The following is a 27,781-nucleotide window of genomic DNA, read 5'->3' on the forward strand; positions in this document are numbered from 1 at the left end:
ATTGTTTCACCGTGCATTATTTATCACCTGTGGGAGAGACATCCTCACCTTTGTTCAGCAAGGGAGTGACTGTGTGGTCAGTTTGCAGCGAATACATCAGCGCGGCTTGACACTGCAGTCTTTAACACTACCCTTCGATTCACCTCTTGACATTCCTCTGTGGAGTGTCAGGACCCCATTAGCCTTCCCCGAGGAGAGTGCTTAGCTCACACTTTTGCCTGGAAGTGCGGTACCTGACTCTTCCTGCAGTAGGCCAACAACACACTCAACAGTAGTACGAGGTGAGAGGTTAAGTTCATGCAGGGAGAGAAAGAAAATGACATGTAACTGTTTGTTTCCCCTAATAGTGACCAGACTTTTCACCTTTTCACCAACAGAGACTGCTGTTCAGACAGGACTGAGTTTGCTCATTATTTTCCTGGGTCAGAAAGTCAAGTCAGGCAATTGGACTGGTAACCCTGACACGTACTTGTCATGCAAGACTGTTCTCGTTTCATTGAAGAGATTTTGAGCAGTGGAATATATTGTCTTAGACTGGTTTTCAAATTATTTTCAGTGATATGGCTGAGTAACAGCTCATGTATACTTAGTATTAAAAATTGTCTGGGTTTGCAGTAATTGCCCTGTAAGCCCTTCTTACTGGTTGAAATTATTTCTAGCAAGCCTTCTCTGTTCACAATCACTGCTCAAGGATTTAATTGGCTATTTCCTCTTCATCTCAGAAGCTTAAGTTCCTCATTGGAAAAATACGAAGTTGTGAATTCATCTCTATCAAATATTTTAGCTTTCTTTTTTATTTTATTTGTTTTAGGTTTTCCTGTATTTAGGAGTTCAGAAGCTCATTTGTCACACCTGTCTTGTAAGAATTTCACTCCAACTCATGCGAAGCAAACATTGAAGTTTCTCATTATCTCCATCATGGCTTGGTGTGGAAGAGTTAAAAACAATTTGTATCGACTTTAATCAGAACCTGAACCAGGACCTGCTCTTTTCACATTTCACTCAAGTGTATGTGTGATTAATTAAATGTATGAAGACGAATGAGTTCATATACTTTTTAAGTGGTGGAATGCATTAAGGTTATTAAATGTGATTGAAATGAGTGTGCCTAGGGTTGTTCTTGAGTGAAGAACAAAGTTAAGCAGACCTTGTAACAAGTAGTATTTCCTCTCTTTAATGCCTTATTCTCAGGTCAATATCCATCTTAATCATTTTCTTTTCTTCTGTTCTTTGGGGTAAACCAATAATAAATCTCAGCTTATCTACCGATACATTGCATATGACCCAGGGCATCTAAGATGACCTGTTTGTGTCTCACCCGGTACTTTATATACAAGTGTGCTGAATATAACAAGGGAAATTGTGTTTTAAAAGAAATTAATTAGCTGCTGACAAAAGAGAAATTGTGAATTTGTCTTCCTCTTCCCTTCAGTTACTGTAGTATTGCTTGAGACTGGAAGTGAAAAGGGTTGAATACAGCCTTTATTGGATGCATTTCTGAAACATTCAATTGCCGTAGGTGTGAAAGACTGCATTTCTGTGAGAATGACAACTTCACCCTCCTGACCGAAACAAAGTCTCTGAAAACATGTCCAGTTCCATTTCCAGTTTAGTGGCACAGGTTTAAAATGTAGAGATCAATTCTCAGAGATGTGAGATTGTATCAGTTATCTTCTTTTGCCTTTTCATAGTAATTCACACATTCACTCACTCCACCAACAACAGTGACTACTGTTTTCTGTTTTTGTTGTAACAAATGTTGTAAGGTTTTAGCCTTCTACCTCCCCAAGTCTCTTCCAGTAAGCTCTCATCTGTGTAGTTTATTCCTCATGTTTCAGTTACTAGTCTTGTGGTGAGTAAAGTTGTCCTGTGGGGAATTTACCTGGACATGTCTTGCCAATTTGCAAAAAAAAAAAAAATCTGAACCGTAAGAATTTTGTTAGCATTTCTGTGGTCACCTAAATAAAGAGAGAGGATTCAAATGCCTAATGAAAACTACAGAGCTCAGATTGGCATACTCATTCATGTGTTTTAATCCTGTATAGAGCTGTAATCAATTACCAGTGTTTAAAACAAAATGATGGCACGGTAATAAATTAATAAAATAATCTTTACCCTTAGAATTTAGCTCATGCCATTTGCCGTATTACCTCAAACCTTTTAAACACTGTTGACACAGCTTTTAGGATTTCCTAGGTATAATGGACACATTGTGTACTTGCTGAGATCATGTTTTTTTTGTCTGATTTAGGTGCTTGCAAATAACAAAGTAAGTGTAATACAGATAAACTGGCATCTTCCTTCAGTTTCAGACACAACTGATTTATCCAGTAAAACTGTACATCTCCTTCACAGTCTTTTCAACTTTTAAAAATGTTACACATTAGTGATTGTCTAAGATTGAGATGGATCTTGACAGGGGTAGGGTACCTAGGCCATGTGTAGATCTTAAAAAATGTGCTGTTTTACTTAAATTGTGTTGATTTGAATACCGTTAAGCCACACATTACATTTGTACTGTTTTTCAGCGACAAGGACAAATTCCTGTTTCCGTGACTTATTAACACTGGCTGTTGTGATAATTTTTGCACCTGGAGTCCAGTCCAAAGTTTTCAAAATGCCGTGAAGGAAGTTCTCCGTGCGTGGTGATTAATAAAGTACACAACCGTAAAAACACATCCCACTGTTGCCCAGTGCAGTTCTAGGCCAGGAAACTTTTCCATTAATCATTGACGAAATATATCATTTGAAACTCAGGCGTGACAATATCATATGTTATCTTATTGCCTGTTTATCGGATACTTGGAATTCCTTGGCAAAATACACAGTGTCATCACCTCAAAGAGCGAGAAATTGCATGCACCCTGCTCTTGCATTGTAAATTCTTTGGCTGGGGAAAACATGCACTGAGGGTGATTTTGTAACCCTTGCAAATGCTTTGGGCCAAAAGTTTATGTAGGTCTTCAAAGGTCTTAATGGCTTAATGTCTTAGGAACTTTAAATATGATAAGCAGCATTTCCATGTGAGAAGATTGAACATTCTGTGTTCTTATGTAATTGTTCACGTTCTGTAGCTCAGGTCAGAATGATCTATGGATATGCAAATAAGCATCTCAGCCAAGCGCTCCCAGCTTGCAGCAGCAGGAGTCGGGTTACGTCACTGACCTCTGGTGCTCTGGCAGGCGCTCCTGCAGGTGATTGGAATTTCTGACACGAAAGTCCCCCCCCTCCTTCAGTTATAATATCAGTTTACCACGGCAATTTACACTTATCCCCTGTTAAGAAAGTGGTCCATATAACACCATGAGTTCTCATAAATACATATTTTCTTTTCCTGAAAGAGTGGAGGATGAGGGGACAGTGTGACAGATACCAGTGAATATCTCACTGTTGTGGGTCACTGTGAGAAATGTGATCTTGATGTGATGGACATGTTTAGCTTGGGAGTCCAAAGACATTCTAGAGATCCTTGAAAGAGCATCTGTTCATGAAATGTGGATAATTCTGTGATAATTCCCCAAATATGTCCCAGCCTCCTTTACCCAACACCATGGCGAATATTTGGTCATGTTTTTTTTTTTTTAACCTCCACTGCTATGTATTGCACAGAACTTATATTTGACAATGAACAACAATGTAGATTTGTAATGTTGTGATTGGGCGGCATGTGGATCAAGCACTGGGCTGGTGGGGAGGCTCGGACTGCCTCTGTTCTGGAATATCTCACTGAAGAAGTCTTTTCCCAGAGACCACCAGTGTGTGCATGTGTTCCCTCAGTGAAGGTGTCGCTTTGTGCACTCTTGTCTCCAGAGTGGCTTAGACAGTCTGCTTGATTTCCAGAGATTGCTTAATGATTCCGAGAGCAAACATTTCTGCCTTATATTGACTGTTTTCCACACAGACAGGTAGGTGCTTGCAGAAGCATTCTGTCTATTGACAGCTCAGGGTCTGTACAGTAGCATGGATCAGGGATGTTAAAAATGCAGGTTACTGGGAGTGGGAGTGGCAGCAGGTTGGCAGGGTCACTCTCTTCTTGGTTTCTTGGAGGAGGAAGACGAGAATAGAAAGAAAATACAAACAAAAACAACAGGAATCTAAAAAATGATTGCAGTTTTGCAGCTCAGTGGTGTACTTTCTTTCTTTTTTAAAATCAGTACTTCACATTTGTGTTTGAGTCTCTGTGAACCTAACAACCTTATCTCCCCAGTTTCCGTGCATTTCAATCTATGATCTTGATTTGTGTAGTGACGAAGAGATCTGCTAATAGGGAGATCATTTTATTGAGTTATAGATACACATAATGAATTATATCGATGAAGCTCAAAACTGCACCTGTTGTGTGAACAAACAGTCATATTTTATGCATTCTGTTTTACTGCAGAAACATTTCCATAGTAGTGGACCCTGTGAGTAAGCAGTCCAACAGTTCACTAGCTGTATCTGAGCCATATAAATTCATGACATTGTTTTTGTAAAGCTATTGTCATTGCTTTCAAATTGTTTTATTATCCTTTTTAATATCTGTACCTCTCTGCTGTGCTAGCATTTTCTCCTGAAACCCTCATTAGATGTCAAATTATACATTTTTTGAACTTTTAGTGAAAATGCATTCATTGAGACATAAGATTTTCAACACGCACTGGAGCTATTCATACTTAATGAGTATATTTTGTGTTCTAAATGCCACTTTTCAATCACTTAGTTACTTTTTGATGTTCCTCAGTACACACAAAGCGTTTATTTGATACATTTAGCAGAGAGGACTCAATTACACAATATTGTAGCAAGGATAGTCACATTGCTTTTAATTTTATTATAATTTTTTCAACAAAGAACATTTTACAACGACGGGCAAATGCTTTCTAAATTTGAGAATTGGTGGAAAAAGGTTGAAGCTGGGTTTAGTGTCTACTGTGATAGCAACAGTTTGTGTCGTTGTGCTATCCACAAAATATGGAGGGCACAGACTGAACTCCGAGCTATACAAGTAGTACAAATCGCTAGGTGTTTTGTTGAAACAATGTTCAAATACAGGGTGGCAAGCAGACAGTGACAGCATTCTGTGACTCTCCCATCTCCCATCTCCAGCATCCCAATAATGAACACGGCACACTTCGGCTCGGAGCACAGCTGTTTTGCTTCCAATTAAGTTGTGTTGTAAGTGCCCTCCAGTATAAACTTATGTCACTCAGCCTGCACTGGGCTTCTCAACTTGTGCAGGAGTAAAAAGATAATTATAATTGGGTTACTGTTTATTCACACCTTGCCATTGCTTGTATTTCCTTGGTTTGTGCGGTTCAATTAACCTTTATACACACATGCTTCCCATTTGTTTCAATTTTGTACCGTACATATCCGTTAGCGATTCTAAAGCTTCAGATATTTTCATCTGGTAAAGAATAATGGTAAAGATTGCTTTCATCTAAGTATTTTCCCATTAGACAGGGTTCTTTGCTTTAATTGTTGTCATTTTTTTTCCATTATATTTATCTATATTTTTAATAATAATACACAGCAAGAAGGATTAAGCATTACTACAGTAAAGCTTCCATAGAAGTGAACAGTGCATACGGTAATGCAAGGTACCCATACGGTATGGGTTTCAGACAAGGAACATTTTAAACCTCAAAAAAATACAAAATCAGTGATATTCAGGTCAACTCCAAAGCTTCCAATCAGCAAGCCTCTACTTCTCACAGATCTGGGATTGTTGAGTACCTCTGTCAGGGGCTTACTGGTAATTTCATTTGCTGGCACTGGGCCTGCACTTGTGCTTAAAGTTGCTGCTGTACCATTCAGTCCCAGCTTTTACACACTGTTTAATCAGCTCAGTTTGTATGCCAAGCTGTCTTTCTGTGGGTTCGCCCATGCTTAAGTAACTAAACTAATGCTCTCCACACTGCAGTATCTAAAGAATTAACTTTGTACTCAATCTCACTCAATAACTTGAAGTCTGGAAGAAGCTGAATGGTTCAAAAATATTGTTGCAAAGCAGATTAAACTAATTCAAGCTTTTCTTTTTAACTTTTTGGCACTGGCTGTTGAGTAGAAGTGACCTCAAAGCTGGGAATGAATAGCGCGTTTATTTGTTTTGTGTCTGTCCTTTGGTTGGTTGGTAAATGCCTAGCTGTTGAAATGAATCTACTGAAGGCTCAGGACTGTTGGTTAATAGGCTGCAGCTTTAACTCGAGAGGACTGATAAAGTCAGAGAAGTTTGACAAATTGGGGGCTGTAACGAAAATGAATTATGTCGCATTGAATTTCTGTGCATTATGTGCGCTCTCCCAGCAGAGTCTTCACATGAGTTTTGTCAAGCTGTTATTTCGAGTTGTTTTCAAAGAATGTTTTCTAATCTGATTCTTTTGCAACTTTTGTTATTTCTTATTATGTACTTAGATACTATTTTCTGTCCCATGTTAAACTTGTTTAGTTTTCCCTTTCCTTTTTCCTTCATGAAAATAAAATGCTAAATAATTTTTTATACTCCAGGCATTGCTATTGTATTCCAGCTTTATTGGCATACACTCTGCTTGTACTACTGTAAATGTTATAAACGTGGACAACCTGTCATCGCCTGCTGTATAAACTGTACGATAATATAGGAAACAGATATGCCACATGATATGCCGCCTTGCAATTTAAAACTGAATTATGTGAAGGGGCAATTCTATTTCAAACCCTATTTATCACTTTCCACTTCTGTTAGATCTCTTGGGCCTATGTTTTTTCTGTCCAGGGATGATTTTCTTACTTTTTCCCTAACGGGGTTTCAAGCATTTGTGGCTTTTATAATAGCTACTATTAAACAGAATCATTTCTACCTCAAGGATAAATTTAAAACAACAACTTTTATTTAAACTAACTCTTTGCATACTGCATAGATGTGATTCTTTTCAGCCGTGGTCAGACACAAGAGCCTATGACTTGCATTTTTACCAATTGTGTCTGTAAAAAATTAACAGAATGAAGCCTTCAGCCCGATGAAACAACTGGAAAGCAGTGTATTCCCCCCACCCCCCCCCCCATTTGCCACACTGAACTCAAGCCACACTGATTTAAGCATTGTGGTACTTTTTGGAAAATGCATCCGACTCAAATGGCCACATTATCTTTCAACAGCCTTGTTGAGGAACTGCTGTACTTTCACTGTGATGGCAAAATGCAGTAGTTGTCCATAATTGAAGCCTAGAAAAAAAGGACTTAAAATAATTCCATGAAACGTTTACCTTGGGAGTTCCGTGGAGGTCTATTTTCGAATGGCACTGCAGCGTGCCACCCTTAACGCAGGGTTTGTGGAGAGAAGAGGATGCAGGCCTGAGGGAGGCTTCTTTTTCGGGAGGGACAACACCTATGTGTCCTGCCTAGGTTGGGAAGACTCCCTTTCCTGACACTGCTATTTGATTCCTCAGTGATGATTGCACACAACTAAATTGGAAATGATATGACCTTGTATATATATATATATATATATATATATTATATATATATATATATATATATATATATATATATCATGCTTTTCTCCCAGCATTCCCAGTGGGATTGGGGCTATTTTTAAAACCTGTTGTCCCTGTGAAATATTGTACTGCTTCTAATTATACTGAGTTTCCAAACAAGAGGCTTTTAGAAATGTTTATTTTTAACATCCCTTTAACAATTGGTGGTCCTTACACTTCAGAATGTCCAGTCATGCCTTGTGATGAACACCACACTGCCAAAACAATGTGACTTATGCACAGCCTTTAAAAAAATCCCTGGATGTATGTTGGCCTAGTACAGTATTGCTGTTTTTGCTAGTTAGATGTGGTTAAAATTCTTTTGCTGTATAATATGTAAATAAGGGTCTTTAGGGATTCAAACCCAAACGCATGCAACAAAACAACAGATGTAGTATTGAAGAGACAGCCTTTCCTCTCTGGTGCGTCTTCCTCCTGTATGCTTCCATCACTTCTGAACATTGTTTTCTTTCTCGACCCTCACAGAGCCAGAAGGATGTCGTCATCTCCCCACGAAGGCTGCGCTTTAATCAGTTCGCCTCCATGGACTACGAGGGGGAGCCCTACATGACACCAAGGGATTTCCTCTTCTCGGTCATGCTCGAGCATGTGGACCGTAAGTCTTGTGTAGCTCCATTTGTCCCCCAGCTCCTCTTGTCCAGAATGAACCCAACCAACTTCTCACCACCCTGCTTGCTCTCCTTCTTCTTTATCCATGCACTCTGCTTTTCTCCCTCTATAATCCTCTGCTTTAGATGACACATCAGGTATGTAGCTTCATCATTATTGTGTTGTGACTTTGTTTCCGCTTCATTGTTTTTTTTTTTGTTTGTTTGTTTGTTTGTTTGTTTTTCTTCTTCCCCAGTTTGGCTACATCTCAGATAGCAGCACATCTAGCCATTAAGTTGTATATAGTATTTCCCTCCAAGTGGTTCTGGAAGTTCAGTTTCAGAAAGCATGTCCTTATTAGTAGATGTTTTTTTCACTATTTCTAGGCCGATGTTGTGACACAGGGAGCTACTCCAACTGAGTAGGTTGATGACTAACAAGAACTCTGCATTGCGTAGCCCTTCCCAGCAACTGCCACTTAGTTGATTACTACACCAGGCTTTGAAGACTGGTTTGGAAATGATTAGTCAGTAATAATGGAGCTGGCAATAGTACTATTAATTAGTACTTCAGTTGTGTTACAGTAAACAATGCTATGTCAGCTAACAGTAAAACATTCACTGAAACAGTCATCTCTCCATGGAGTACATAGATTTTAATTGTATTCGCATATGGTATTTATGATTGGTTTTATCAGGCATCTGAGACCATAAATTCCCATTTGCAATAAAAAATAATATTTAGAATTTCTACAGTGTCAGACTAAAGTTTAGTTTCCTAATATTTCATTCAAGTATTTTTCCTTTTGTTCAGTTTGCTGACATTGTTGTTTGTGTGTAGTGTAAGCTTTTAAAAACATTTGTTCATTCTGATTACATGCTATTTAAATAGATTTCAGCAACAGTAGGTTGTTGTGTTGTTTTTCTTTGTAGCAATACATAAGTTAACAATTACTAAAATGAGATGCATACTCTATCATTGTGTTGTTTTAAATCAAAAGTCTTTGTTGTTTTTGAACGGTTTGGAAATTGAAGCATCTGACATTGAATACATCATACTTTAAGAATTTTAATATAAAGCTTCCCTGCCTAACTGAAAACATGATCCTACCCAGGTTTTACATACAACACAGTAGATGGTTTAATAAGTTTATGGAAAAATGTAATTATCGATGCCTCACACCTACACCAGAATGTTTTAGCTTGTGCCTGTGGTCGACTGCATTGCCAGCGTGCGTTGTGCAGGTATGGATGTGGAATTCTGAGCATGCACCTCGGGTTCAGATGCAACACGGAACACCCCTCCGTTTTAAGACATACTTTGTGCCAAAATAGGTGTGTATAATCTTTCACATTTGTGGTTATTGTTCTTTGGGAGAAATTAACTCCATCTCCATACAGGATTTGCAGGGATGATAGTCCACTTTTAAAGCTGTCAAAACCTACCTGAAAATAATACACTCTGGGTGCCTTAGTGGTAGCATGATATTGTGTGGCTGAAGGACATTGTATGCTAGTGCTTGTTACTTAAAAAGCACTGAGTCACCGTGGATAAAGTTGTCATTAAAGTTGAAAAAGTTCACGTTAAGCGGCTAAATCATAAAGAAACTATGTCTGTAGGTATTTTAAAGTGTAGAAGATCTATCTTTGGGTGCATGTGTCTAGAATTATTATCTTTTTTGTGACAGAGTGGAGCCTTTACATCTTAAACGATAATCTTTCCCACTTAGCGTGCTACCTATAGTAGTAAGAGATTATCGGAGACAAACACCCCCATTGCACTACTCCTGCGTGCATTGAAGGCTTGCCTGTCAGGCTTATATATTTCAACATGCCCGTGTAAGACGATAACTTCCAAGAAACGTAAAACTATTTTAAGTGTTTTATGTCATGTGAGTATGTATACCTTTAAATGTAGCTAAGCCAGTGTATATGGCGCTATACAATGTCTCAGAGGTTGGGTAAATGTGTGCGAATGAGTTACATGACCCCGTCCTGGGAGGATAAACTCTTGCTAAGTATTGCATATTGACTGATACGAATAGGAATTTGTTGAGATCACTGCATTCTCCGCTGATCGCATCACACCTGTGCAGCTGTAAACTGCTCGAAAAGGTATCCCGGGGGATATTTACTGTCTTTAAAGTAAACGGGCACAGCTGATAAGGCAGGAGGGCCACAGTATAAGTCAGACATTGTGTTGTAGTGCCACGCTCCATGTTTTCGAAAAGGGTGCTCTGTCGGGAAAAGAATGCAGAGTGCACTGAAAGAATCGCTGCGACCGGCAATAATATGTTAAAAAGATTACTGAATCTCAAAAAGAATTGTCCGTTTGTCTAGCAGGGGGCTAGACTGATTTCTTGACCAATCCGAAGAAATATAAAACATGCCTCTCAGTAGCTAGAAGGTGGCATTCACATCTCTACACGTATGGATTTCATTGGAAATGGGCTCTGAAGGAAGACAATAATTCATTTACATAGATACCCCCTCCAAAAAATATACTTAATCGAAAATGTCATATCGTAACACATCGCCTTCTCCACGTCTTTGAGCTGTGATCACTGCAAAAACTGCTCAGAATTCCATGTACCATGTAACTGGATTATGGGAATTTTGAAACAGATTATGAAGCTTTAGGGTCTTGGCTCATGTTCAGATTACAGTTGGGGAGGGGGGGAGAAGTCGCTCTGTGACTTGTAGACTTGAGTATGTGTATAATGGTGGCGTCTTTAATTTTAAAATCACAATGCAGCCTTTAATTTGGCTAATCAGTGTGGCTAATAGGAGTATCATTTGAGTTTGCTTTGCCTTCTAATAACCTGTGTCCATACTATACCCAATAGATTTGTCTGCTCTAGTCTACTGACTCAGTCTTCTACTTTTGCATTGTTACATAAATAAGGAAATCAAATCTGTTATTAATCTGATTTGTAATTTGAGGTTTTAATGTGTTGCTTTTAGAGTTTTTTTTGTTTGTTTGTTTTATTGGAGCAGGGATAAGTGACTGGTGTCGGCCTAGTTTGTCACTTCCTAACACTCGACATTTGCAATGTAGTGTTTTCTTTGTGATAATGTGTTTTATCTACTGTAAATATATATTAATCATTTACAGCGTGTTCTGCAAAGACCTTTTTGAATGCAGAGGAAGTGAGAATTGGCTGAAACGAACTTGACACATCTATAATAGTGATTTAGATGTATAGGTAAATATTCACACGTGTTCTTGCAGTTCAAGTGACTCGCAAAACGGCTTTAAAGGTTTAACGGCTTTTTACATTCATAACTGAAGATATTCTGGTGGTATTTTGGTATTGTCACAAAACAGACCCAGAGCAAATTTCACATAAACATTGATGTTCAGCGAGACACTTTTATCCGCTACCTGTGCAGTGAGATCGTGGAATGCAGATTCAAATGGTCTGAAGATGCGACTCTTTTTCTCAAAGGGCCTTGTTTTGTTTTAATAGCTGACTGGTTCTAACTGGTATTGGAGGTGCACTTGAAATGGCACTCCAAAAAACATAATCAGTGCAACAGTGTGAAAGTATTGACTTGGGAGTAAAGCCCTGCACAGGTGTCAAATCTAGGCCCCAGCCCGGCCCTGGCCCGAGACGCTCAGGCCCCAGCCCGGCCCTTGTCCGACAGCTTATCACAATTATCGGTCCGAGTCCGACTGGAGCCCGTGTTTTTTTTTTGTTTTGTTTTTTTCATTACACAGCCTATACTACTGTTGCAGCCATTAAAATAGTTCAGTTTTGTTTTTAATGGCAAAGTAGTTATATTTCTTTTTGTTTCTTTATTAAGTTAATTTAGAAAAATGTTTGGAGCATTTTTTGTTTGTTAAATTAGTTTTTGTTTTTTAAAGTGACGACCAAGTGGCCAGCGGCCGACAGTGAGTTGATCACGTTTGATCAATTTAGCCTCTCAAATCAACACTTGACTTGCCTACAATAAAATCGATAGATATAAAACACTTCAAGCATATCACACAATGTTAGTTTAAATGTTTATCACCACCACAGTAAAAAGGCATTTTTGACAAGCTGACCAGGCTGCTCTGCTGCTCGCAATGGAGTGTACGGGCTGTACGATCTAAACACATAAAATAAAACACGCAGGTTATCTTACCTTACCTCAAAAATCAAGGCGTCACCACAGAACATGGCCATTCTTATTTCCAATAGTTTCCAACAGTTAGACTAATGACAATAAAGTCCAATCAAACAAAAAACAAGACAGCCTCCTAGTCTTAACATGGCTACAGCCAGAAGAACAGTCTTTTACAGAGCATCGTGGAGAAAAAGCCCAGCATCCACAGTGGAGGTTTCAGTCCAGTCCTGCTTTCTTCTGTCCTCTTCCAGCTACGCTGAAGACACGCTGCTGCTGCTGCTGCTGCTGCCGCTGCCAACTAACACCGTGCGAGCCGGTCTGCACAGGCGCGGTAGCATGATCTCGTGTTGTCCGTGGGAAACCTGTGTGCATGTGTGTGAGTGAGCAGACTGTGTCATGCGTGTCAGTGTGATAGATTATATAAAATCTTTCTATGTTTGTTTTACCATCATCAACTTCTCATAGTTTCTTTTAATTAATTAATGTCTAAAATATAAAAAGGAGGAGGAGCCTAAAACAGGCCCAATGCCTGGCCTGCGTGTGAACTATGACGTGAAAATTGGCCCGAAGCCCGGCCCGAGAGGTGTAAATAAGTCGGGGCCCATCGGGCTCGGGCTGAAATGCAGGGCTCTACTGTTGAAATGTGTTGAAATGTAAAACGGAAGAAGTCAACAGGCCTTAGTGCTGTTAAGTTCTACTCTTACTGTTAAACTGTTAAGCATAGACACAGAATATCATGTTATTTAAGACTCAGAGAATCACCAAAACACTCTAGGCCAGAGGGGTTCTGCTGGACTGGGCAGGTCGGGTCTCTTGCTGTGGCCAATCACAGCGGCTCTTACTAGATTAGTTTTTTGTAGCACTTACAAAGTCAGGATGTCGTATAGCGATGTCATCGGTGGCCCCAGTCTGTGTCAGGGAAACAAACTGACTTCTTCTGCAACCTTGGATATTGTTTGACACCAATTTTGGCAAGTTTAGCACCTTCCTGAATAGCCTTTGAGGCCTAGAGACACTTGCCTGTGTGATAACGAGTATCGATGGTGTACTCAACAGCAACCAAAAGGCTCTGAAAATTGTTCTTAAAAAGTACCAACAAATACAAAAAAGCTTCTGTTTTCGTATAATTTCTCAGCGTTTTGCGCCTGTCTTCCAACATTGGAATTTAATCTTCTATTCTTCTCATTCGAGTCTTCTCCAGAATTCTCTGTAATGTGTTACAATTGTCTGTAGTGGAAAGCCTATCCTTTCTGCACTGCTATGCAGCTAATAAGAAAATAAGAACAAGTCATGCTATTTTTTTTTTTTAATATCTTAGATTATTTCATTGACGAAATTTAAGTAGGCAACAGATTTAAGGTACAATTACATCAACACTATGGATTACTGGGTTAAACGTTTTTCCTTTTCTTGCCACACCTAGATCATTAATCCGTTAATGGGATTAGGTTGGAGTTCTGGAACAGGAAAAAATAAATGCCACCTACAGCTATTATTCCAGGCTAATTTTGAAGAGATCTCTGAGGCGTTTGTTCTCAGACAGTGATCCTCAGGTCATGCCTCCCCTCACCCAGTCATTTCATTTCCTTGAGAGACGTTTCTTCAACAGAAAGAAAGTGGTCCAAACCTCACATTTATTTCTGTTTTTTTTATGTATTTATTTATCTTGAAAAGGCTTGGGACATTTCAAGCCAGTCATTGGCATGGTTATCACAACAAAAATGTGTTAGCTGTGGCAGTGACTGAATTGAAAATCCAAACAATATTCAGAAATGATGCAGACACTGCAGAAATAGAAAATACTTGGTGGGAAATAATGGGCACTTTAAAATTTTTCTGCTTAAGGGGAAACTTGAGTGAGAAATTCTCACTTCCACAGACATGATTCCCAGGACCTTGTTTTTTTCCTTTTCTTAAGTGGTTTAGAGTATAATTGAGTTTGCTGTGACCGAGTCATGGTCAGAGACCAAAAAAATTATATCAACAAGCAACATATTTCTTCTCGCTGTTGACAATCCAACTGCAATATCAGCACAGTCTCTAATGGCACTTACAGCACATTTTGGGTTTGAAATTGACAACCAAAACAATGACCTCGCCACAGGATTTCAACCACATTGTAGAGCACATCAGATCAAACATTTCAAGGCACTGTTCAAAGAGCACTGCAGAGCAATTGTAGATTACGGAGGCTGGGTGGTCTGACGGTGGAAAAGAAAAGCCAGGACCAGCTGGAATGGAATCACTTCTCCACTGCTTCCTGGCCAGTGACGGTCTGGGCAAGTCGCAAGTCACTGTTCCTGCCCAGCTGCCTTGTAAAAATCCATCGTAGCAGAAGTATGAATCCACTTAAAACAAAATGCTCTGCTACAGCTTAGCTATTTTAGGCACAGGATGTCTAAAAATATGACCAAGATGAGGATTTATGTGCTGTAAGTAACCAGTTATGAAGGTTATGTCGACATATCTTCAATTCCAAACCAACACTTTGGACCTCAATCATATAGTGTGTTTGCCATGCTAAACCTACGCTATTGATTTTGCCTCTCTTAAGGTGCAGTGCAACCAAAATCTTATGTTCTAACGTGTTTAAGGCAAAGAGTACAAGGAGAGGCATATTGCAGAAACTCACCACTCAGCAGTATATTGTAACAGTTGACCTAGTGCTGCTGTTTGGTCTGGGGCAGCAGTGTGGATTTTCTGCTTCAGGAATGCAGATTGCCTTGGTCTCTTTCATGTGCTGAGATCATGTCTCAGGATTTTATTCCATCCAGGTCTCACTGTCAAAGACTAATCCCAACCACTATATCTCCAACTTTTTCTGTGTGGCTAGAAGTTCTGTCTGTTTGGCATCTAATGTTCTTAGACTTTTGGAATCCCAGTTTACACTGAATACAATAAATTAAAGCAAACAAAAACAACACACACTTCAGTAAGATGCTCTCTAGGGTGACTAGTGTTAGGTTGCAATCAGCTGAAGAATATTACCATCAGACCACAGTAAACTTCGTTAAAAACACCTGTGACCACTGAATCTGAATTTTCTTGTAGTCAAAGAAGCGATTGCAGTTGTCTACTGAAGACAAGAAGGGTGATAGGTTTGAACAATGCACTGTTAAAATATTTGCTACTTAAAACCTACATTTTAACTAAGCTGGGTTAAGTTTCAATCAGCCAGAGACTAGATTTACTGCTTCTAGATAACGACCATGAATTTCAGGGTTTGATTTTTGTAGTCCATCATTAGCAGTGACATTGGACCTGAATTATGTGGATGAAGGAGATTGTAAAAACTATGTTAGCTGGGGTCTCCAAATTCCATAGTTAAATTTGCTAACAGATGGGAGACTTTGATGGTTTGGTAATGAGCTATTGACAGAGTAGTGCCGGAAGATTCTGAATTCCATTGAAGTCTGAATATCTTTATTACATTTCGTCTTCGACAGACTGAATTTGATTATTGACATAAACTACTGTGTGTGTATAGTTTTGATTTGATGCAAAAGGAAACTAAATTAAGACGTGCCAGATGGTCTGGTTTGGAAGTCCATTCTAGATTGTGAGTTTTGAATGCAGACATAAAATTAGACAAATCAAAATGCTGACATCTCTCTTTACCTCCCCCAGTAGATTGAGCACATAGATAAACCTTAAACATTACTTACAAATAGCCGTTCGCCAACATTCGACAGTGCTCTGTTTATATTTCATAAAATACTTTTTTTTTTTAAACCCAGATGATTAAATGAATGGTTTCTAAAATCACACTTGACACATCATTTTGAGATTCCCATGTTTATTTTGTTAATGTCTTGTATTAGAAAGCCCCAATAAAGCCTGCTGTCATTCACTTGAAAGCCTAGGATGGAAAAAGATAAGGGATCAGGTTTTGAAATACTTGTGCCCACATGCACTGAACTTGCAGCTGTTTTTTTTCTGTTTTCTCCTCCTTGGAAACCACTGTAACAAAACTAACTCCATGCCTGACAGTAGAGTAAGGGTTTAAAAATAAAGTTTTACGGAGGCAGCATTATAAGCAATTCTTTTATTGTAGACAGTGATAATCACTGATATATTTATGTGATTATTATTGTTATAATTATTGTAATATATAATCCTTTAGTCTATGATTCATGTATATATTGCACAAGAAAGGGTTACCTTCTGAATCCTGTGATAGATGGATCGTATTAGTAGATTATCTTCTAATTCCATCTGTAATTTCCTTACAACAAATGTAACCACTAAGCTTTTGAAACTAATGGATAGTCTACCTCCAGAGTTCCTTTTCCTTTTTATTTATTTTGTACTTAATCATTATGGAGGAAGGAAGCACCACTATTTAGAAGCAAATGTTTCAAACACTATGCTTCCTACTAGTTCAACTAGCCACATATAAAGATAGCTTTACAGCACAACACAGCACACACAGTCACCAGATTTGGAGGAAAGCACTGTGACTGTGTGACAGCTCAGTTCCCTTGCCTGCTGTTCTGTCTTTTTCACATTGTGAATAGAAAAACAAATGCATATTAATGTCAGCTGAGAAGGCCAGGTGACTGCAGCAAAAAAAAAAAAAAAAAGTAATGTGTTGTTTTTTTTTGTCGACCTGATTTCCTCTTTAGTGGAACACCTTATAGTACTGCTGACACACAGGTCTGTACAGTCCAGGCCCAGTGAGGGGTTTCTCCATGACTCCCACTGACAGACACACTGCTTCTGTTATTGGAGAGCTCAAGTGATCTGGAAACACAGCTGCAACACATATTTAACATTCTTTCCTATTTATCACTCGAGTGGAGTATTCAGCATTTATTCAAGTGTCGATTTGTGTAGTTACGATTTGATTTGTTTTTCCAGGGCCTGTATATAAAATATAACACAGATCCAAAAATAGAGAAGCAAGCTCCACAAGCTGCCTGGTTGATGGGAGTCTACTGTTGTGTATCTATGGAAGCATTCATTGACTCATTGTATTAAAATATCATCTGTGGAAATTAGTTGTATACTACTAATGTACTAATCAATGATCGTCTCCTGTGTCAAGGGAACCCCACTGGACAAAGCAACAATAGTGTGCATGGGCGTGTGCGTGGCGAAAACATGAATCGAATGCCTGTATGATGCACAGTCCTCCCAGAAAGCTGCATGCAAATAAATGAATAATGAGTTTACAAAACTCTGCAGCTCTGAGAGGTTTGTGCAGACAACCAACACTGCCTAAAGGAATGCATTACATTATATTTGCAACTAAAGGATAAAGACATGTCAGGCAGCCTGGCAGTGCAAATAAAGTACAAATTAACTTTCTGTATCAAATTTTTTCCCCCTCAAAATCGCAAGCATCTGGCAGCTGAAATCGTCGTCATGTTGTTCATGTACTTACTCCTTCCAGCAACAAGTCAATTGGATGACACCAGAGTGAGTGTTTTCAATATGGCTTAATAATAAAGAGATTAATGAAGGGGGGGAAAAAGTGCACTTACTCTGGGCTTGCACCTGTATGCACAAAGCCGCCTCCATGTTCTATTCATTATGCAGCATTGATTCACAAAAGGTGTTAACAACTAGTGCACCAGCATTTGCATTCATGTTAATTGATGTTAATGCAGTTTAAGAGGCTTTTGCATTTCCCCCCCCCCCTCATTAAAAGCTGGATAAAACACTTGGGAATTTCAACACCAGATAAAAAATATTTGACTTATTTGGTAATGAAAAACACATTTGCACAGACCGGTGCACCGACTGCTGCTTTATATTAAGGAGAGTGCACTTTGGGGCAAAGCACTTAAAATGTTTCTTCTTTATTTTTAGCCCCGGTTTTATTTTAAATACGTGCACACTGCAGATCTGTCCCTTATCTCAACAGGGTACGCCTCAGCATCTCATTTGGCGCATTAACACTTTGAAAAATGGCGATGGAGAGAAGTAACGATGATGTGAACTGTAACGAGCCGAGACAGTAGGTGTGCACACACTGGAGCTGTCAGGGAGTCGATAAGATAGCAGACGTGGGCTTGTGAAGATTGTCATGGGACTGCAGCAGGAGTGCCACGGATTTCTCTAGTGTGATCTGTGCAACATTACCTTCAGAAAATCAGAGCCGTGGTCAGCATCGCATTAATCATGCACATAAGTTATTTTTAAGCTTAATAATATACCTGTCATTTAAAAAAAAAAAATTCCCATGGATCTTTGTCGGGACTCACACTGGGAAATGTTTTTTTCAGGCCAAATATGTGGTGTTTCTGTGTTGCCCACATATTGGTGCAGGCAATGCTTTACCAATGGGCTTCAGAACAGTGTGTGGTGCGATTTTCCTTCAATGTCATACTTCTTCCTTGTAATTAGTTCTGCATAGTTTTTCTGGTATTCTCAATTGGCCTGGGAAACAATAGGAGCAACAAATTCAAAGGAAATTGTTATCTTGCATGATAATGTGAGAACCAAAAGAACATTTCTTATTTAGACTTCTCCCGTCGGGTAGTCGTTTGACCTTTAAAATCAGTCTTCACTACCAGCTCTCCCACATCACTTACAACTATGTGAAAAACTTAAACAGTCTACATTGAATCTCCTGCAGGATAGTTGATAAAAGCACATGCATTAGGTTAAGAAAAGGATTGTCTTGCAGGTTGTTTTGAGACAGAGTAGAAACTCAGTTGTTTGGTCCTACAGATGTTTCCTGTATTTGCAGAGCACAGGGCTCAATGCACAATCACGTCAAATCTCCTCCTAGCTTTTAAGAGGTGGCCTTTCATCTCACTGCATTCGTGTGCATTGCCAAGGCTGCAGCAGAGGGGAAGGTGACTTTGTTTCTCACAGGAGCTGCATTGCAACAAGCTTTAGGAAAGTTAGAAGGACTGTGCTGCTGCAGGGGTGTTGCTGGTGCCTTATTCAGCTTATAAACTAGCCATTTCCACACAAAGGGTAACATACAAATCGGCTGTCTTAGCCCTGTATGTTGTGTTAGAGTGTGTAATTGTGAAGCAGCATTTTTCTTCCATGGTCATAATTGGAATTCTCATTTACTCTGCAGTTTCCACATTGAAGGAAATGTACCAAGAAATATCTAATATCTGTTATGAGATAAGAGAATCAGGATATGTTTTTTTCTGTCACTGCATTTAGATAAATAGAAATCTTTCTGCAGGTTAGATCCATACAAGAAGGAAATCTCAGCTTCAGGGAGGCCATCTTTATTTTTCAACAGTAGCGTCCCCTGTAGTGATGGGCAGTTCAGTTATTTTTTGTGACTTGATTAATTTGATTCAGTTCAGTTTGGTGAATCGATTCATTTCGTTCATTTTGTTCACTGATTCACTGATTCACTGACTCGAACCAATGCAGACCGAATCAGGACGGGTTAGATAGACTTGAACCGGAAAGAACGAGTCATTCACTGCACACCACAAAAGCTAGGAAAAGTCTATATTTGACTGGGTTAAATTAAATACAGTTGTGACAAATATATATTTAAAATCCCACAGATAACAACAGTTTGAAGCATTAACATTATTTAGCCAACACGATTAATCTAATTAAATGTAATATATTGTTTGGACAAGGGCGTCTGCTAAGAAATATTATTATTATTATTATTATTATTATTATTATTATTATTAATATCGTTATTATAGGTCATTTTGTTTGATTTACCTCAAGATGACTTACAAGTATTAATAATTTGTGAAAAATGTTTTATGTGTATAAAACATTACAAAAACAGACCTCATATTGATGTATTATATATATACTGTAATACACACACACATTATGTACAGTATATAATATTGCATAAATGTCTAATCTCATTTTCTGACAGTAGTCTATACTTGGTCTGTATGATGTAACTGACTCCATTTTAGCTCATACATATTTATTTCTTATGCACTAAGCAAGAGGGAATTTGGAACCAACATGGCACATACGGTCTTTGGTCTCATAGCACTCAACAACTCATCAGGACGAACGAATCCACCGGGCTCGAGAGTCAGAGAGTCATTGAACGAGATTCGATAGGCGGGTCACCGGCTTCTGAGCACCGCTGCTGTTCACATGGTGAATCAAAAGAGCCGATTCAATACGGACACGGACCCAATTCACATCATTCACCAAAATGATTCATTCAAAAAGAACAAAACGTTTGTGAACTGCACATCACTAGTCCCCTGCCAAAGATATTATCAGTCTAGATAATCATCCTTCTTTTGCATATCATTGGGCTGTCTGCTACAAAGCTAGACAGAAAGGATCAATATACAATAATGATTAGCTAGTTCGGCCTGTTTTAGGGCAGTCAGGGTCTTCTTCAGGAGAAAAATGCAGCTAAAGAAGCATCAAACTGCAACTTTTGCCAAACTTTGTTTTTTGTTTGTTTGTTCGTTCATTCATTTAGTCATTCGCCACACATTTACATCACCTTCTGCAGCTGTCTGGTGGGAGGCAGGGAGGAAGGGAGTGATTGTAAGAGCAATTGATATCTTAAACAGGGCCCTACTCTCCCCCTCGCTGTCAGGCCTACCCTGACCTGAGCATGACCTCTCTGTGGCCGTTCACTTCATATGCCTGGCCTGCCCTGTCCTTCTTTTACAGCACTTCGTATCATTCATTAATTCTTCTTCATTCAGCCTACAAGTGATTTTTTGATGTTGTAATGTTCAGCAGTCGGATGATTTGTTTTGTCATTGATTCTTGTGTTCTTTCAGATTTCATGTTTATTTATTTTATAAATACATTTTTTATTTGATGTAATATTTGATCTTTAACCCCAGTCCTAAACAGTATTACCCTCTTCATGCAGTAAGTGTATCGAATGAAGCCTGCCCACACAAAGAGACTGCTTACCATGAGGTTTAACACCACTGACACTGAAAATCAAATCCTAGACTGCATAACAACTAACATTTGCCCCACACAGACTTTGATGCATGTGGATGCTGCTTGGATTTCTTTGGAAATTGACATGCTACCTAAAAATGCAACATGTGGGATTGCAGGCCTGCTATTGCTTTTTAAAGCATCTTGACATACTCTTTAATCAGAGTTAATTGTCTAGGAAATGCAGCTCACTGCTGAAACATTCTCTTAACCTTGTCCTTGGTGAGAGTCATTGATGAAGTATTTCCTATGGAAAGAAGATGAGGTGACATCATGAGAGGCTAGGGGGGAAGGACAGACTGCTGGCCAAGCCTTGTGCAGTGCCTAACTGTCTTGCATCACTCTCACTGAAGCCCCCCATCACTTTTATCTTTCTTTTATTCACTTCTTTTTCCTCACCCAAAAGTCACTGAAACATCTTTTCACTCTTTGAGAGAAAGCTAACACCCTTTCTGCATGGTAAAAGTTGCTAGAATTTGTTACCTTTCCAAGTTTAGTTCATATCTTGACACAGGTATTTACAGCCAATGTTTTAATTATTTATTTTAAATTATGTGTTTATTGTAAGGTGTGTCATGTGTCAAGCAGTTGAGCTTCCTGTTTTTGACCAACCTTATTATGTCATATCAAGTAAAACATTGTACACTGATTTACTGGGGTTAGGCACCAGCTGTTCTCCTTTATTTGCATAGACAAGGTAAGACTGCATTGTTGAAGACCAGGATATATTCTTCTCATCTTCAGTATAATTAAACTCTCCATTTGTTTCCCCCTTTAGAGGCGAACCACGGGAACAGTCACCCTGCGAGAGGTCAGATATCAACAGATATATACATTTTTTCCTTTTCTTTAAAAACTAACACAAGGAGTAAAGTACAATTCCTCATGTGGAGTGTCTTATTATAGACATTGTTTTTTTTTTTTTACCTAGTAATGCCACTTGTTGTACTCTTGTACAGGAAAAAAATATGTTTTAAGATTAAATAATAATTAAGTGGTAATTTCTTATCAGTACCTTCTACACAAGAGCTCCATATGAGGTGGTATTTCAGATAGAAGATGTTCACTCGCAGGTAACGGTGATCTCTGAGCATCTGTTTGCCTGACAATTGCCTAACAACAACTCCAAAAGAAAGCCCAATAAAAGATCTTGAGGGTGGTTTTACACTTTGGGCCTATTACAGGGAATACTTGCTGTCAGTAGTCATTCGTAATTAATTGACAGCATTTAAAACATGCATGTCAATTTATTACTGCCAATATTGCTGGAAGTTTCATGGTGATTCAAGATTTTATGAACGCACAATGCAGCAGACCGCACACGATGATCAAGAGCACTATGTGACAGTGTGCGGTCTTATTTGGACTTTATAGTGGATATTTCGATGACTCACCTGGTTCATTCTTTTAATGAGGGCCTGCAGTGTTTATTTGGATAATTAACTTTTTTTTTACCTCCAAAGAGAAAAGATGCGTCTCTCTTGACCCTCATGATTCAAGTAGAAACGGACATGAGGACTTCAGCTAAGGGTCACCCTGCGACCTTTCTGACCCCCAGCAATATTATTGCAAGGAATCTTGTTCACTCTGTTCAACAAGGCAATTTTCTTATTAGCAATTATTGCTCAAAGTAATTGCCAAGTACAAACCCACCCTCAGACTTTAGGAATATTTCCTCTAATACAAATGGATTGCAAGCAGCTGCAAAATTTGAGGTCCAACTCGATTCCCCTTTCCCAGCAGGCTTGTTGAGTTCTCATCCTGACATTCAGTGATGAGACATTTAAATTATAAGTACTGTACAATACACTGCTCATCATAAATGGAGGAAACTGCTAAATGCCTATATTGCAGTGTAGTGTTGTTGGGAAATGTGCAGTGATCCTTTTCTTTAAGGTCAATGAGTTCTATTGATTTCCTTATGGTACAATCTGTAACATATTGGATCAACTTTGTTAAATTGTCCTTCTTTAATAGCCGCTGTCAATCAATCACTTAGTCAGTTGTAGTGATTGTGATTCCACCTAATGCACAGAAACTGTTTAGGGGGAATCCTGCACACACATGGTTGGGTCACAGACCCCATCTGAACTCCCAGCTCCAGAGCCACAAAGACCTAACAAGGGCCTGACATGCCAAAAGCCTAGGCCCCGAATGAGGGCTGTGTGTAGACTTTAGAGCTCAGAGACACAGGCTCGTATCTCACACACACATCAAGCCCTGCCGTGGAGCTGGGTGCCATAACTTTCTCACGTCAGTCACGGAACACCTTTCCTTTCCTGTCAGAGGGCATCTATCATGTTAAATGCTCTTGTGTTTTTAAATGGGGCACCCCCTGTGTCCTGCCCACTCACTGCCAGAGACAATGCAGTCATCTCTGAGAAGCAGTGTAAGGAGGGTCTGTAATAAGGCATATCTGTAAATGATGTGACTAAGAGACTTCACTCCCTATAAGCAGACAAGACTTGGCACAGGCTCCCGCAGAAGACAGGAATAATCTAGCGTAGGTGAACCTGCACAGCTGATAAGTTTCTGAGACAAGACACAAGTTCCCTGTTTTTTGTTAATTTTATTATTATTTAATCATGTTCTTTGTGGTCTCAGGCAGCTATAGAAGAAATGCTTAGATATAGACAACATTTACACTAATAAAATACCAGATTTGTACAGATAATGTACTATTAGCCTTGTATTTTTTATTCTTTTACTGAAGTAAAGCTTAATTCCGTCATTAAAGTATGGAATAATACATTCTTAATAGATTTTTATATATATATATAATGTAAAGAATAAAAATCATATCCATTCCCTTGAGAGAAAAGAACCTTTCATTACTGGAATACTGGACATGGTTTATATCTATATCAATCTATAGACATACATTCACATCAGAAATTAACCACAAAATAAGTCATTTTAAACACTTTCTAGATACTCGCTGAATTAGTTTTTTTGTTTTCGTCTGTTGAAATTGATTGATGTCATGCATAGCAGATCGTGAATAACTGGCTTTGCTCCATGCATCTTCGGCCTGGCTTTAGTGTGGAATGCTTCAGAGCAACGCATGTCAGGTCTGACCTACGCAACCGCTGCATGCATTTGCTAATCATTGCATGTGTCGTCTTGCCGTGATCGAATACCATGGCTAAATCTTCCTGCAGTGTGTCTTTGGCTCAGCTGCATGTCTGCATGTCCCACCGCCTGCATGTTTGCTCTAATCTGATGTCTTATCAGCTCATTTTATTTTATTTTTAATTTTTCTCCAAGGATGACAGGGGGCTGTGTTGAAGACCGATATAGACAGGGTCACATTCATCTAACACATTTCTGAGGTTGTTCCTCTAATCAATGTGAATATATTTAGATACAGCTTCACTTGTGTGCTGACAAAGGACTGCTGGAAAACAATGAGATTTGTTTTCCAATTGTGCAGTTAACACTGCAGGATTCTTTACACTTACACCCTATGGATTTGCATTGTAAGTTGTTGCAAGTTTGTGAGGTACTCTTGTTAAAAATCTTAAACACACACTGACTCTTTATATATTCTTCTCTTCAGGCCTACAAAACACATCCGTTCCTTTTTTTTTGTCATTGCTGTCAGTAGTATGAATGGATGGTTGCATCCATAGAGAGTGATACTTTGAGGGACATAAGAAGTCCTTTTAATTCTATATTTAACACACTTAGGCTCTAAAAAAAGATCAGATGATGATCTTCCCAATGATACATTCATGTATAAAACATGGTTCTCTCAAGAAGCATCTTTTTATAGCCCTCTTGAGCAGCATATTTCCAAGACTTCTCAGTCCGTCTTCTGAAGTAGCAGAGACGTCCCAATCAACTCTTTGAAAGGAGCAGCTTGGATGAACACAAAGCAATCTGTATACAGTTTTTTCACATCTCCCTACATCACAGCACGCAATAGTTCTCTCTGTTGTACTAAAGCCCTGTTTGTCTCATACTGGTAATCAAACACACTGTTCATAATATGCTAAAGCAATTAAGACTCTGCAAGCATGATCCAAATTGTAACACACACTGGCACTGATGGATTGTTGCCAAAGAGTGCTTTGTAATCTCAGCTCCTTTTCCCTTCTGCAGGAATGTCTATCTTATTGTAGCAGTGGATTTGATGAGCCTTTGTGCCTTGTGAATGTAGGCCTGTGGTCCACACATGCTCTTGCAGAAGGACAGTCTAAGTTGTGGTAGGGGTCTCTCTAGATGATAAATGAAGGGAGACCTTGATTCACTGACCAGGGGTGTGTACCCAGTTTTGGTGTGGACCTTGGGATGCAGCTGTATGGGAGCAGTGTGTTTTGGACAGGACCGAATAGACTGCTCTCCTCAGTACCGATTGACGAGTGATAAGGTTTGGGCACACGCTGAATTTCTAATAAGTGGTGAAGGTTAATGCTGTATTTTCCATTCCTATTTTGCAGGCAAGCTGTACAAAAAGCTACTGACCAAAAAGGTGAGCAACTAGCTACATTGTTGAGTTTTAGGTTGTCGTCTTCAGCATCACTGCTGTTGAACAATATATGTCCTTGCACCTGATGGCAAATCTGATTGTAAATTCTGTCATTTTCCCCTGAAACCAGGAGTTCATTAGAACGGTGGATTCTCCATCTCCGTGTTTTGAACGTCTCCACTTTAATGTCCACAGTGATGCTGCGATTGCATTGACATTGCGCTGATGTTTATTGATGGGTATTGTGTTTTTGTGGTGTCTGTAGGACGTTTACAGTATGCTGGACGCAGCAACCAAAACGAAGACTGGTCCCAGCCTTTTCAGGACTCTTGGGGATCATGGTAAGCCTGCAGCTCAGACTTTTGATACTCCTTAGAAATTACAAAATTTTATGGTGGAACATAAGCAGAGTGATTTTTCAAAGCATTTTGCTCTGGAGCAAATTTGTTGTTCCATGGGTTGGATAGCAACTGTAATAGTTTAAAGCGAGAGTCAACACAGATTAGGAAAATAAGGATGCCAGTTCCACTCAAACATCATTTTGGAAAACATTATCTGGAGTTCAATTTGCGATCTGCGCAAATCTGGCAGTGGAGTGGAAAGATTTTTTTTTAAGTTTACTTTCTTCAGACTCTGTGTGTCACCTTCAAATTGGTCTGGATGGGGAGGTTTTGGCAATATCATTGGCTGGGAACTATCAAGGAAAGAAAACTGCACTTTATCTTAGCTCCCCCCTGATTTGAATACCGAGGATATTCTCAGCCGTTAGTTTTACAGCTCGCAGTCTTTTGAAGGTCCGTTGTGTATTTGATCATCGCAAAAGCTACGCTACGCCACCGGCGGCTATTGTGTGTATCTATAAAGAGGGCTGACGTCAGGCTGAGCACAAAGTCATGTACAGCACGGTGGAAATTCATTGTGGTGCGGGTGAGGTAATGTATAGCATTTCAGTGTTTTTGAGGTTATGTACCGAAGCGGTCTAGGTGTCAGGCAGTAAATTTCCCGTAATTACATACAGAGACCTGACTGGAGTTGAAGCACCAGCTCCAGTCCAGCAGGCCTCCTGGCTCCACCCTGAACGTTTATGGGGAACTCTCCGATGCCTGCTCTCACACCCAAGTCTCTGGGTGTAGTCTTCAGTCTGTCTCGCAGATTAACCCCTCCAGAGCACCAGAAAGCCTTTCCCATGGCCTCGAGGGCAGGTCCCCGAGCTCCCTGACTCCGTCACATGCTGCAGTAAATGGGCGGTTCTCTTCTATCAAGTAACCCGGGTCTTCCTACTGCCGGGCCTGTGTGTCGCCACCTTTGGGCTGCCGTGCTGTCCAGGAGGATGGCGTGTCCTGCTTTTCTTCAGCCCGTGGCTAACCATGTGAACACCACACCTTAGGTGGTGACGACATATTCCTCCATCCCTGCATGGGCGTTCCTGTCTGTTTCTGCTACACCCCTTCTTCAAAATATAGAATAGTTTTTTACATAAAACACAAATCTCAAGGTCTGAGAGCCTGCTTATAAACTTCACATTGGCTTCTCCTTCAACAAACAATCTTCCAATTAATACATTTTAGTTAATGCATGTATTTTATTTTTTTTAGAGCCTATTTTCCCACATGACTCTTAAAATGTTTAGTTTTGTTGATGCTGAGTAGCTTTCTCTCCCCTCAGTCTCTGACAATAAAATGCCTGTTAATTTACTCTGGCACGTGAATATGACATCATGTGTCTCTTAAATGGATGTACGCAGTTCTCAATTTTTGCTTTACAGTCACTTGTGTTTTCCATAATCTTTAAACAAAAAATGTCCCTTGACAGTTTTGTAGTGATTCTCTGCTACAAACAAGTACACATCTTACGGCTGTTTCTTTAAAAAGGTGTCTGACTCCCTCTAGTGGCACTTTCCATTAAATGCAAATACGAGAAAGTGTTTGACTGTAGGACCAGTCTAGTAAGAATACCCAGTCTGACCTGTGCTACTTGCTACGTACAAGTTTTTGTAGATACTGAAAGGTCAAATGGTCAAAAGCGATGAATGCTGGTTTTGGTTGCAATTTTTCTGAAAATAGCCACAGACAAAAATCAGTTTCTAATAAACAGGATTTCTAACTACTTGACACAAGCCAGATTTGAATCATATGATGGTTTGCAAAGGAACGCATATGTCGAAGACTGACAGTTGCTAAATACCATATCAAGCAAACATGGAAACGTTTATT

The 27,781-nt window shown here is 39.3% G+C and overlaps 1 protein-coding gene across 2 annotated transcripts in view; it reads left to right on the forward strand.

The window, feature by feature from the left end:
• micu2 (mitochondrial calcium uptake 2) overlaps positions 1–27,781 on the forward strand; it is an 82,908-nt gene that overhangs the window by 40,196 nt on the left and 14,931 nt on the right. Inside the window, exons 2-5 of one of the 2 annotated variants that reach the window (XM_066699642.1) lie at positions 7,983–8,112; positions 21,876–21,908; positions 25,540–25,571; positions 25,834–25,909. In XM_066699642.1, the coding sequence (XP_066555739.1) occupies positions 7,983–8,112; positions 21,876–21,908; positions 25,540–25,571; positions 25,834–25,909 (271 nt within the window). The remainder of the gene's footprint in view (positions 1–7,982; positions 8,113–21,875; positions 21,909–25,539; positions 25,572–25,833; positions 25,910–27,781) is intronic. The other variant, XM_066699643.1, reaches the window with a different exon arrangement.

Source organism: Amia ocellicauda, chromosome 3 (assembly GCF_036373705.1).
Source record: "Amia ocellicauda isolate fAmiCal2 chromosome 3, fAmiCal2.hap1, whole genome shotgun sequence".
NCBI classification, from domain to species: Eukaryota; Metazoa; Chordata; class Actinopteri; order Amiiformes; family Amiidae; genus Amia; species Amia ocellicauda.